This window comes from Salmo trutta, chromosome 24 (assembly GCF_901001165.1).
Source record: "Salmo trutta chromosome 24, fSalTru1.1, whole genome shotgun sequence".
In the NCBI taxonomy this organism is placed as follows: domain Eukaryota; kingdom Metazoa; phylum Chordata; class Actinopteri; order Salmoniformes; family Salmonidae; genus Salmo; species Salmo trutta.
In genome coordinates, this window is record NC_042980.1 from 16848097 (window position 1) to 16862002 (window position 13906).

Sequence of the window (13906 nt, forward strand, 5' to 3'; positions counted from 1 at the left end):
TTGACTGATGATCATAACAGCCTCCATCGTGAGAGAAGAAACCCAAACATGCCATTCATTACTCGGTGTGAAAGTGTACCTGACATCTGAGTGTGAGTAAACAGTGTGCTATAGAACTAGAGAGTGTTCACTTTGTTTAATGTAGTAAACCGTGACCAGGCCTTGGCATAAAGCACCAGGACAACCTATTTCACCTATCAGAACTTCGTGCTAAATGGATGGTCCTGGATTATAACTCAATCCACCTGGATTAACAAACAAATAAACAATGTCTGGCTCTAGAACTACGTGTCTGTCTGTCTGTCTGTCTCTGTCTGTCTGTCTGTCTGTCTGTCTGTCTGTCTGTCTGTCTGTCTGCCTGCCTGCCTGCCTGCCTGCCTGCCTGCCTGCCTGCCTGCCTGCCTGCCTGCCTGCCTGCCTGCCTGTCTGTCTGTCTGCCTGCGTTGGTCCTGTGAAGTCAGTGGTCTGTACTGTACTGTATTGTACCTGGAGTAGTAGGTCCCCCTTGGAGAAGGTTGTGGCTTCCATCCCATTAATGTTCAGCCCATTCCCACTGGGAAACAGGACACTGCTTTTCTTCATGGTCGCTGCAGACAGAGAGGGGAGGAGAGGGATAGGGGGAGAGGAGGGCGGTAGAGGGGAGGAAAAACAAGCTCACATCAGCACGCTATCCTGAAAGCAATACGCACGGGAGTCTGGGGAGACTGGCATTTCTGGGGAGTCTGGGGTTTCTGGGGAGTCTGGGGTTTCTGGGGAGTCTGGGGTTTCTGGGGAGTCTGGGGTTTCTGGGGTTTGGACTTTTGGCACTTTCACTTTTTCTTCGTTTTTGTTCCCTCAGCCAAGTTCTCCAGTAGGGCTCATGTGTTGGCGCTCAGTAAAACATACCGACTGCCTCTCTCACCACTCCTCCTTCACATCCCTGCCCATCTCTCTCTTCCACCTTTTTCCACTCTGGCTGCCACTCATTCTCCCTCCCTCCCTCCCTCCCTCCCTCCCTCCCACCCACCCTCCCTCCCACCCACCCTCCCTCCCTCCCTCCCACCCACCCTCCCTCCCTCCCTCCCTCCCTCCCTCCCTCCCTCCCTCCCTCCCACCCACCCTCCCTCCCACCCTCCCTCCCTCCCACCCTCCCTCCCTTTTTGATATAAATATGAACTTGATTGAACAAAACATGCATGTATTGTATAACATAATGTCCTAGGAGTGTCATCTGATGAAGATCATCAAAGGTTAGTGCTGCATTTAGCTGTGGTTTTGGTTTTTGTGACATATATGATTGCTTTGAAAATGGCTGTGTGATTATTTTTGGCAGGGTACTCTCCTGACATAATCTAATGTTTTGCTTTCGCTGTAAAGCCTTTTTGAAATCTGACAATGTGGTTAGATTAACGAGAGTCTTGTCTTTAAAATGGTTTAAAATAGTCATATGTTTGAGAAATTGAATTTATAGCATTTTTGAGGTATTTGTATTTCGCGCCACGCTCTACCATTTGATATTGGTGAGGCGTTCCGCTAGCAGAACGTCTGTCCCTAAAAGGTTTTAAGGTCACTCTCTCTTATGGCTTTATCTGTCCTTTACTGACTGTCCTCCTCACCTCTCTGTCATTACCCATTAATCCACCACACACCCCCTCTCTCCCCTGTCCTCTTCCTCTCCTTCTTTCTTGGACAGAACCACAGAGTTTGTCTCCAAGACACAATGCTTATGTGATTCTACCGGACACAATAATCAGTTTCTATGATTTATTTTCTCTCCCTGCAGGGTATTTCTTCTTCTCATCCCTGTCCCTGTACCACAGCCAGACAGAGTGGGATTAGATGACGCTGAGTGAAAACAACTGGCATGTGTAAGATTACATCATGAGAGATGGTTCTGCTCTCGCTCAATGGGTTTGAAGCCCTGCCATCGCCTAAAGGAAAATCATGGTGCTGCGAGGAAATTCCATCGATCATGATCAGGACTGAACCTCAAATGTTTCTATCTTCCTCTGAACGACATATTGTTGGATGCCAGTTCGCACACATCTGTCGAAGTACCAGCAACATGGGCTATCCATGTTTAGTCTGTAAAAAATATCCAGACTTTTTTGTTGAACAAGTCAACCTGCCATGTTTCACTGGAGTGAAAAACAGATGGGCACCAGGTTTAAGGAGGATGCCTTTCCTTGCAATATTAATTATGCATATTTCATAATAGGCTTTATGAACCGTGTAATATTGTTGCAAGACAAAAAAGCAAATGGTTTTATTGCAGCTTGCTTGTGGACATTATAGGCATACCATCCCATTTCAAAGACAAGGCCAACCTGATGGGTTCAATACTCTATATCATATCAGATCAAAGCACAACTCACTGAAATCAAAGTATGTGAACGAATCCAATTCCATGAAAATCCTTTTTCATGATATAAATGGGACTGTACTACCAACCAACTGCTCATATTTCTGGGGCTTCACAGTTATGTGGACTTGCTTCAGGGAAAACTTGTAACCCTATACAAACAACTGTTATGATACGCAATTAAAATGAACAAGGACATCCACTAATACATATAGAGAAGCTATTCCTAAGATTGCCAAACAGATATGGCTTTCATAACTTTCATAAATGTCCCATTTTAATGACAACTAAATGTTTACATAGAAGCTAGCAGTTGTAATGATTATAGTTGTGAATACTCTCTCTCTCTGTGAAAGGGTTCTTCTTTAGACAACATGAGCGACAACCAGTCAAACCATGCATTCCTCTGAGAGAAGATTAAAGAAACAAATCTGTCATAAAAACAAAGAAGTTTCCAAACAGGACAAATAATAGCACATTATATACAATCTTTTGCAAGGAGTTAAATATGTGTAAAAACTATAGTATGCAGATTTGTTTATGTGAGAATGAGAATGGTATGATACGTGTGGATGTGTGTGACTGACTGTGTGTGGTAAATCGCTTTTAGGCTCCTGGATTACGATTCCCAGGCTTTTCCCGACCTGGGAAGACTTTCAGAAGAAAGAGTACTAAACAGCCCAAATGATACCATTTGTTTTGTTTTAAAAATACATTAAGGGTTTCTTAACATGATCAGTGTTCTGGCTGCAGTTTGACATTTCATCCGCAGTGGAAAAGCCTGAAATGAAAAGCTTTCCACTGTATTGAAATGTTGGAAGCGCTTCTAGCAATAGGAAAATCAAGAGCTACTCCACCTGTGGATATTGGGAGGTATCGTATAATCCAAGTCAAATATGTGACAAATAAAACGTTAATGTCTTTTTTATTACGTAGAACAAAAACTTTTATAGACAAATGTCTCAGATCACTATTTTTTAAACCTGTCTAAGACCTTCTATGCTGTCTCTACAACTCTTTCAAGTTGCCAATCATTTTCACATAGTATTTGAGGAGTCTATCTGTGGGTACACGTCAACAAACATTCTAGGGTCTTGTCCGTACTATACAGAGTGCACCACTCTTAAATCTGTGATCACCCTTCATTTAAGCAAAGGACCGACGAGGTTGATTGACCGGGGAAGTTGTGAAATGGGAGTGACAAGACGCCACTGGTCTGTGCCTGAAACACTGTGTGACTTTCCCAAGAGAGCTACAAAGCCTGTTAAGACAACCACTTCCAGTCAGGGGATTACAAAAAGTGACTTTTGGCACAGCCTCAGTTATAAAAGGAAGGCTGAGATCCCACTGCTTATGTTGTTAATGGCACATACAACGCCTGGGGCGAGAAGCAGCAGGGAGTCTAACTTTGTTATTACTGCACAGCATTTCCAGGGAGCGAAAGAGTGAGAGACAGTGTGTGCCAAGCTCGCCTACTGGCATTCAGCTTGTCTGTTTGTTTTGGCTGTGCCGGGCCTGTGTCCCCTTTGCCAATGTGAGTGAAGTGCCACATCAGCAAGTTGAAAAGCTCCCAGAAAGGTGGTAGACCACTAAAACTTGACTCATTGTTCACAACCTCATTTACCTCAACATCCACCCCCTTCCCCCACTAGGGGGCTCCACTTGGTAACATATACACATGCTAGCAAAATTGACCCATCTCAATATCTTTCCTTATTTTTCCTAAAACCATGCCCAATCTACATGATGCACACTCACACACACACACACACACATTACACACACACACACACACAGCTCAGTCCACCTGAGTCCACCCAATCTATGTGAGTTCAAAGAGTAAATCCCCACAAGCTGAATGGAGCTTTTGTTTCCCCCTGGTGTCTGAGTGGCATGCATCATCAGTTGATGAGCAGGTTCTGACCTGCAAAACAGCTTCAGAGAGAGAGAGAGAGAGATGGGGAGAGAGAGGGAGAGAGTAGAGAGAGCGAGAAAGAGTGATGTGTGTTGTAGTAATGTACAGTGTGTTCATGTGCTGTACAGTCTGAGTGAATGAGCATAGGAGTTACCATAGGACAAGAGCACGTGACGGTTTACTACACTGCCGGTTTCCTATTGGGGGAAGCATATTAAACCTTGTTTGTTTTTCTTTGAGGTGGTTTTTCCAGCATTAGGCCTGCAGTGTTCTTCTGTAATCAGTAGATTTACTGATGTCTTTGGACTTGTTCTATACTCTCTGAGTTGACTCAATAGATTATACAACCAATCTGGTTTAATGGTACAAAAAGAGAGAAAAAAACCCTACAAAGTGCATGGGACTGTCTGGGACACACAGTTCAATTACGTTGATTATTTGCGGCTGAAGGACTGACAGCCAGGGATGCTCCTCAACCAGAGGATGTCTGTACATCCCCTTCCCCCTGACCTTCCTGACCCCACTGTGTCTGGTTCACTGGGGAGCTAGCCTTTCCCGATTGTGTCTGCTGGGTCGTGGGACCCCCTCAGCCCTCTCCGTCTCAGCCTCAGGAACTCCACTGACCTCCCCAGTCTGGCAGCCAAGTGGTGGGCCAGGACTCAGGAGCAGCACAGGAGAGCAGTAACCGTTCAGTACTGCACAATGCACCGCCACACATAACAGTGCAATAAACGCTAGCAGTTAACAATGGGAAAAAAAGAAGAACACAATGCACTGGGAAAGAAAACCAGACTCAAAACACACAGAGCGCTGCTAAGGGCCCACTTACTCACGCAAACAGTGAGGAGGGCAAGAAAACAAATAGGATGTGTTGGATCGTCCAGATTCTGGCTTGGATTGGCCTGCCTTGCACTGTGTGTTTTGGAGAGCGTGCCTGTCTATGTGTGAGAGAGACAGTAGGGCTACACAGTAGGTAGAGGCAGTGTGTTTGTCATTAGGTCTGATATTTAGTCTGTTTTCATTTGTTTGGTCGTTTGATGCACAGCTTCGTTTGCCTGGGAGCTTGTTCAGAGACTTGAGCCTGAGCAGTGTTCATTATGTGTGTGCTTGTTAATGTCTGTTTCTAGATGGACATTACTTTATGTGAGCATGTTAGCATTCACTTATGTGTGTGTTGTACTGTATGTGTGTATGTTTGTGTGCTCTGTGAGCACTTTCCAAGAGGAGGCAGGCAGGGGGGTGTGTGCTCAGGGGGCCCCTCTCACCGCTAAAAGCGTTGCGTGACTAGAGTGGACGGATGGGCTGGGGAGAGGCCACATCCTGGGATTTTCCTGCGGCAGCTGCTCAGATAAGGGAAACGCTCTTGTCGGTATTGCTTACAAAAGCCCTAGGGGCCCATGCGGGAGGAGGGAGGATGTGTGTGTGTGTGTGTGTGTGTGTGTGTGTGTGTGTGTGTGTGTGTGTGTGTGTGTGTGTGTGTGTGCAGGCTGCTAGATCAGTCCTGCAGCTTTCAATGAGAAAACCTGTCTTTTGGCACAGACCCAAGGTTTAACACAATCAAAACCCGACACTGCCAGATAGTCGGCTGGACTGTTTTTGCAAGCGTAATTTTGTGTGGTCTCACACGAACACTGCAAAGAAGTTTGGCGGTCATCCAGATCCTTACAACCCCTACGATGTTTTCTCTGTACTTTGTACTTTTCAGTTCAGCAAAGTCATGACAAATACATGTAAAAGACAACAAACGTGCTGTTTTCATGCTGTGAAAGACATGCACCGAGTACTGTTATGACTCTTGTCCTTCACACAGCCAGTTACCTATGCAAATACCTTCCCATAATACCTGCATTGTCTTTTAGGAAAACAGATTAGCCATGAAATAAAAGACACATTTGCATCAATGTGTTTATAAAAGCCACAGCTGATTTGTAAACACAAGTTTTTCAAAGGGCCCTGAATGGGCCTACATACAACCAATGTGCCACCACCCACATGAAAGCACACATCATTTGTTGATTCTTCTAAAAGCCTGTCTAGTGAAAAGCCTGTTTAGAGTCCATGTCATTACAGCATGTGTTGACCTAGCATCCACCTTCATCCACTGCCCCTGCCATTGGTTGATTCCTGTTATCATACTCTATCATGTATAAATCCAGGTGATTCACGTTAAATAACAGTAAGCACATACATGATTAGGTTAATGGTTTGGCAGCAGCTAATGGTTTGGCACACAACCCTACTGTAGAATAGAAAACAAATCAATCTCCCTTACTGCCCTCCAAGTGTTACTAAACTTGCAGCAGATGTTTGATAACTATATCTGATATCGTCATCCACCCAATGATGTTTAGCTAGACTGAAGAGGAGGACATTTTGACCCTTTTAAACTGTGGCTGATTGTCCATCAATGTGTTTTTCAGTATGCCTGGCTATGAAACCCGACACCGCTCTGACAGGGCCTTAACCACCATCCCACTGTGGCCTCCCGTGTATGTTACTACCACCATTATAGGATTCTATAACCGTAGAACATGAGCTTCACTCCAGGCAAGACTTCCCTGTCATTCAGTGTAACAGGAACTGGCCCTTCAAGAACTTGATATCTTCTCAACGGTATATAATTAGCTGAAATTAAAATAAAAAAAGAGGGGAGGTAATACAGCTGGTTCGGCTGTTTAGGAGAGATCTGTCTGCAGTATATTATGTACAGTACATGAAAGACGTGACTTGATGGCCCACTACAACTTATCATGTGCAATGTTGTGCTTAGTAGTGCCTGAATAATACACTGTATGCATACTTAAATCTGGACACTGACTTGCCTAGTTAAGAAAAGGTTAAATAAAAAAAGTAGATTTATGAAAGAAAGACTGTGCTAGCCAGAAAGAGAGGCTGGGTACGAGCTCTAAAAAGTGAAAGACTGAAAGAAATGCGGTTGAAGGGACTGGGACTGACAGAGAGTTTATAAAAGGCAGATTGTGCAAGAAAGAGAATTAATGAGTATAAATGAAAGTGCACGACATTGTCGTAGAGAGAGAGGGGCTGGGAGAAGCGCAGTGCCAGAAAGAGAGGAAGAGAAATGAAAGCATGCCAGCTATGCATAGGGGAATATTATCTTGATTTGAAAACATTTAGTTCCAGCAGATTCAGTACACAGATCTCTGTTCTCACGCAGATGTGCAGGAAGTGGCAGGCAGGGACATCATGCACCCCAAAAATCTGAGCGGGAACAAAGTACGTGAGGACAGCTGGTAGGTGGTCCGGAGGGGGGCTTGGTGAATTTTGCATCTTTTGAACACCTGAAACAGCTTTTTCCTGCAATGTAGAGCCATAATCATTATGCTTAATTCTATCTAAATAAATATGTCTATTTTTCAGCATATCTATACATACTGTACCTATTGAGTTGTCTGTATCCTCCTGATCGGTGGTTATTTTTCTAAAGAAACAAAATATGTTTCTCTGCATTCTGCTAAATTCTGCTTAAAGATTGAAAGGAATGCAAGTCTTATTCAGTACATTTCGTTATTGCTTGCTTTTCTAAAGTCTACCAAACTTGCCAGCAGGCATGCCAGCTAAAATAGTTTGACAAGCTAGCTACTTTAACTTGATTGATAGCCTGAAAAGGCTTCTTGGTAGCTAGTTATGAGGTTGGGATATTGGGAACCTATCTGGTCTAGCTAAAGCCAACTTCATACAATTGCTAAGTGGCTTGTAATATTACAGAGAAAAAACTAAACCCATTTTTATTTTATGATTTTTTTTTAAACAGGACAAATCTGAGTGGGCACATGCCTCTATGGGCATGAAGCCTGTGGGGGTGGGGATAATGACACAGCGAGAGCCAATGGGGTGAGCTAGCTGCCCTATAGGGCCAACCCTCTGTCACTCACTTGATTAATGTTCCTGTTCCATGACTGGAGGGAAAGGCAACATCGTCTGCCTTTTCTTATCATAGTACAGTGCCACGAGCTGTTCTCTCCCTTACCGTGGGGCAGACGGTATTGGAGGATGACCAACAGGCTCAGAGACAGTTTCTATCTGCAAGCCATCAGACTGCTGAACACTTGAACTGGACTGACCACATGCTCTGATTCTCCGCACCTTAGCACATCACTGCTGCTGCTACCAGCACATCACTGCTGCTGCTACCAGCACATCACTGTTGCTGCTGCTACCAGCACATCACTGCTACTGCTGCTACCAGCACATCACTGCGGCTACCAGCACATCACTGCTGCTACCAGTACATCACTGCTGCTACCAGCACATCACTGCTGCTGCTGCTACCAGCACATCACTGCTGCTGCTGCTGCTACCAGAACATCACTGCTGCTACCAGCACATCACTGCTGCTGCTGCTACCAGCACATCACTGCGGCTACCAGCACATCACTGCTGCTACCAGCACATCACTGCGGCTACCAGCACATCACTGCTGCTACCAGCACATCACTGCTGCTGCTGCTACCAAGCACATCACTGCTGCTACCAGCACATCACTGCTGCTGCTGCTACCAGCACATCACTGCTGCTACCAGCACATCACTGCTACTACCAGCACATCACTGCTTCTACCAGCACATCACTGCTGCTACCAGCACATCACTGCTGCTACCAGCACATCACTGGAGCACATCACTGCTGCTACCAGCACATCACTGCTGCTACCAGCACATCACTGCTGCTACAAGACTCTTATTATACTGCTCAGTTTATACATCTGCACCCCATCTCCCCTTCCTCAATACACGTGTATATATTTTACTATAAATTGTGCCTTCCTGTATTATACTTATATGTTTATACTATTCTACTGCCATTTACTTTGTTTAAAAAAAAATGTTATTGTTGTTGCATTGTCAAGAAGGAAACTACAAGTAAGCATTTCTTTAGACGATGTATACCATGCGTATCCCATACATACAACGAATAGAACTTGAAACTTGAAGTGTAGTTGAGGTACTTGAGATTGGTAAATGTCTTTACTATAAGGCTAAAATTAGAATTGGTGGTCAAGTTAGAATTGGCCATTGTCTGAAGAATTGTTGTCAGTTCTTTTTCATAACCCACGACTGCATGGCCAGGCACGACACCAACACCATCATTAAGTTTGCAGACGACACAACAGTGGTAGGCCTGATCCCCGACAACGACGAGACAGCCTATAGGGAGGAGGTCAGAGACCTGGCCGGGTGGTGCCAGAATAACAACCTATCCCTCAACGTAACCAAGGAGATGATTGTGGACTACAGGAAAAGGAGGACCGAGCACGCCCCCATTCTCATCGACGGGGCTGTAGTGGAGCAGGTTGAGAGCTTCAAGTTCCTTGGTGTCCACATCAACAACAAACTAGAATGGTCCAAAACACACCAAGACAGTCGTGAAGAAGACACGACAAAGCCTATTCCCCCTCAGGAAACTAAAAAGATTTGGCATGGTTCCTGAGATCCTCAAAAGGTTCTACAGCTGCAACATCGAGAGCATCCTGACTGGTTGCATCATTGCCTGGTACGGCAATTGCTCGGCCTCTGACCGCAAGGCGCTACAGAGGGTAGTGTGTACAGCCCAGTACATCACTGGGGATAAGCTGCCTGCCATCCAGGACCTCTACACCAGGCGGTGTCAGAGGAAGACCCGAAAAATTGTCAAAGACCCCAGCCACCCGAGTCAAAGAGTGTTCTCTCTACTACCGCATGGCAAGCGGTACTGGAGTGCCAAGTCTAGGACAAAAAGGCTTCTCAACAGTTTTTACCCCCAAGCCATAAGACTCCTGAACATCTAATCAAATGGCTACCCGGACTATTTGCATTGTGTGCCCCCCCCAACCCCTCTTTTACGCTACTGCTACTCTCTGTTCATCATTTATGCATAGACACTTTAACCATATCTACATGTACATACTACCTCATTTAGCCTGAATAACCAGTGTCTGTGTGTAGCCTCACTACTTTTATAGCCTCACTACTTTTATAGCCTCACTCCTGTATATAGCATGCCTTTTAATTGTTGTTTTATTTCTTTACTTACCTATTGTTCACCTAATACCTTTTTTACACTATTGGTTAGAGCCTTGGTTAGAGTCTACACCTGTTGTATTTGGCACATGTGACAAATACACTTTGATTTGATTTATGTTAGAAGTACTACTTTATGAAGAACTGTATATTTTTCTTTTACCTTTATTTAACTACATTTTTACATTTTAGTCATTTAGCAGACGCTCTTATCCAGAGCGACTTACAGTAGTGAATGCATACATTTAATTTCATACATTTTTTTTTTTCCCTTTCTACTGGCCCCCCGTGGGAATCGAACCCACAACCCTGGCGTTGCAAACACCATGCTCTACCAACTGAGCTACAGGCAAGTTAAGCAACTAGGCAAGTTAAGAACAAATTCTTTTTTTCAATGACAGCCTAGGAACAGTTGGAAGTGCCTTGTTCAGGGGCAGAGCGACAGATTTTTACCTTGTCAGCTCGGGGATTCGATCTTGCAACCTTTCGGTTACTAGTCCAACCATCTAACCACTAGGCTACCTGCCGCCTCATGAAAGTCAACTAAGCCATCCTGGATGAGGGGTTCATCCAAGTAAATAAACAGTGTTTAGGCACCATTCATAACTCAATATGAGAGACGCATTGAACAATTTCAGTTCTTCTCCGTGTCTGTTAAAAAATTATGTTTGATGGGGGCACTCAGGGGGGCACAATCTAGGATAGGAATCTTCCTCCTTGGCAAACGTGAATATGATCTGGCAACCCAAACTAACTCTGTGCCTGGTGTGCTCTAGATATTACACTGCCATACTGATCCTTATCACCTTGTATGCAGTTGATCAAAGCTCGGAGAAAGAGCTCATTGTGCCGAGACGTACGGGAATAGTTTGAAGACAACAAAAAAACACGTTGAAATTGGCCCATATCTCCCGTCTAAATTTAGCCTCTCAGATCAGATAGTGTTTGGTTGGGATGGTAGTGAGTAACAGCGGAGGAGATTAGGCTATGTCTGATAGAGTGTGACTGGTAATGGTGGTTTATATTCCTTCAGTGACCTGCCCTTTCAGAGAAGAGAACAGAGTCAAAGAGAGGCATGTTAGGTTGTTGCATGACCTCCATGGCACACCGACAGCCATATCAGACAAAATAGAACTACTCTCCCAAAACAGGCCGCTTCTTCTTGTTGTTTATGTCATGCTTCTTTGCATTAGACATGTTTTGTTTTCTTCTGAATTCTTTGCTGTTCTAGAGGAAGGGGGGGATTGGTGTCTTCTTTCCTGGCTTGTATTTTGTTGTTGATATTTCACAATTCTTCAATGCTTTGAGAGAGATTTGAATCACAGAAAGACTAATGCATCCTCCATTTTTATCATTGCCTGAGAATTCTCTATAAAGCTCTGAAATGGTTCATAGTCTGTTGATTATAGTTTTAAATAAACAGAGTGGTCCTCTGTGGGAGTTGTTAAATGTCAGCGTATAAACCATGGTAGCAGGCCAGCCTGAAGGAAGCCAACAACAACACAAAGGCAGACAATGAGAGGGTGAACGAGCACAACAGCAGGGGATCTACTAAACATTTGACCACCACCTGCCTACTTCAGGTCAACCTTCCAACATAAGATGAGTAATCATAATCTATGCCCTTTTATAACATAAGTTACCCAGGCTATATTTGAATCAAATTACATTTTTTTTTGTCAGCTGCAAAAAGGTTGGCATTTAGAAGGACCAATCTTTATGCATGTGTCCTGAGCAGAATGGTGTGCAGGTTCTAACGCCTAACGTTCTTATGATCCAAAATAAGGCACAAAATGGGAGTATCGTGTCGGCAGTGGGACCCAGATCATAAGCCGTACACCAAATTTGGTTAGCAGAAATGAAAACATCATTAAAACGACTTCCCAATGGTCGTTTGGATTCTCACGCTATACTGAAAGGCGAGCCATGGAGTGAGAGCCAACAGGCAATTGTTCAATGAAAATAAAACCTGTCACTTCAGTAAAATGGTCTTTCCTGGAGATGTTGATATTAGGTTGACAGGTGAATTACACTGGAGTTTAAAGAGAGTTTTACCCAAAACAGCTTGTCCTTCAAGAAAATAGACTGATGGTCAGTTAATCATGATTCAATAACAAACAACAAGACTTCTCCAATACAAATGCTCTTGCCTCTCCCAAGTAGAAGGCTTTTAGAAGTTTTTACCCCATTCCCAAATTATTGTGTTTTTGACGAGTGTTCTTGTTGTTTTGATACACTTTGACCTTGTTTGGGTTGGTCGGTTTGCGTCAATGTGGGTGCTTTGTGGACATTCCTAAGACATAGAAATGAACAGCGAGCGATTTGACATCAACAAAGCAGCTATAATGGCAAACAGACATACTGAGGATTTTTTCAATTAACTTGAAAAGACGCTCCATTATTTGCTTTTTTACAATGACACACAATGTGCCGCCAGGAGAATGTCCTACAAGTGTTCCAAAATATCTAAAGTTACCTCATAAAGTCTCGATACAAAGCCAAGACACACATACAATATGTCGTTTTCAAATCAGTTTGGGCCATATCAGCCATTTAAAAAGGAATTTGAAAAGGAAAAACAAAGACACACATCAAGCTTTCATAAACGGCTCTTTAAATGTAACTAGCATCCATCAAATATATTTTGTTCTGCCATTTCTCTCCCAAACCGTTTACAGGATCTTTATCAGGTCCCTAAACCTGCCCCCACTTGAGCTCTACCAGTGTTTGTTTTGACTGGGGGGAGCAGTACAGAGTAGACCTAGCTGGCTGATACTATCTGTATTGTTGCCCAGGCAAAGACCCTCTGAAACCATGCAGTGGACTTGTTTTTGTGCTTCTATATCTGTTGTGCTTCTATTCGCCAATGGCATGAGGATCAACACATTTGGTCAATCTGAGAATGAAGAAAAATGCTCCTGCGAAAATAAAAAAACATTTTTTTGTGTATTAAATAATTGTGTGCAATGTTTTCACCAGAAAATGTACGATGGAAACGGCTGGATCCTTTCCCTAGTGTTCTACACTACCGGTCAATAGTTTTAGAACACCTACTAATTCAAGGGTTTTTCTTTATTTTTACTATTTTCTACATTGTATAATAATAGTGAAGACATCTAAACTATCAAATAACACATACGGAATCATGTAGTAAACAAAAAAGTGTTAAACAAATCAAAATATATTTTATATTTTAAATTCTTCAAATAGCCACATTTTGCCTTGATGACCGATTTGCAAACTCTTGGCATTCTCTCAACCAGCTTCACCTGGAACACATTTTTCCAACAGTCTTGAAGGAGTTCCCACATATACTGAGCACTTGTTGGCTACTTTTCCTTCACTCTGCGGTCCGACCCATCTCAAAACATCTCAATTTGGTTGAGGTCGGGGGATTGTGGATGCCAGGTCATCTGATGCAGCACTCCATCACTCTCCTTCTTGGTGAAATAGCCCTTACACAGCCTGGAGGTGTGTTGGGTCATTGTCCTGTTGAAAACAAATGATACAGTAGTCCCACCAAGCCCAAACCAGATGGGATGGCTTATTGCTGCAGAATGCTGTGGTAGCCATGCTGGTTAAGTGTGCCTTGAATTCTAAATAAATCACAGACAGTGTCACCAGCAAAGCAGC

General features: G+C 43.7%; 1 protein-coding gene across 1 annotated transcript in view; it reads right to left on the minus strand.

The window, feature by feature from the left end:
* The window catches only part of LOC115160829 (aryl hydrocarbon receptor), a 49044-nt gene that overhangs the window by 15008 nt on the left and 20130 nt on the right, over positions 1 to 13906 (minus strand). Inside the window, exon 3 of the mRNA XM_029711294.1 lies at positions 487 to 587. Coding sequence (XP_029567154.1) covers positions 487 to 587 — 101 coding nt within the window. The remainder of the gene's footprint in view (positions 1 to 486; positions 588 to 13906) is intronic.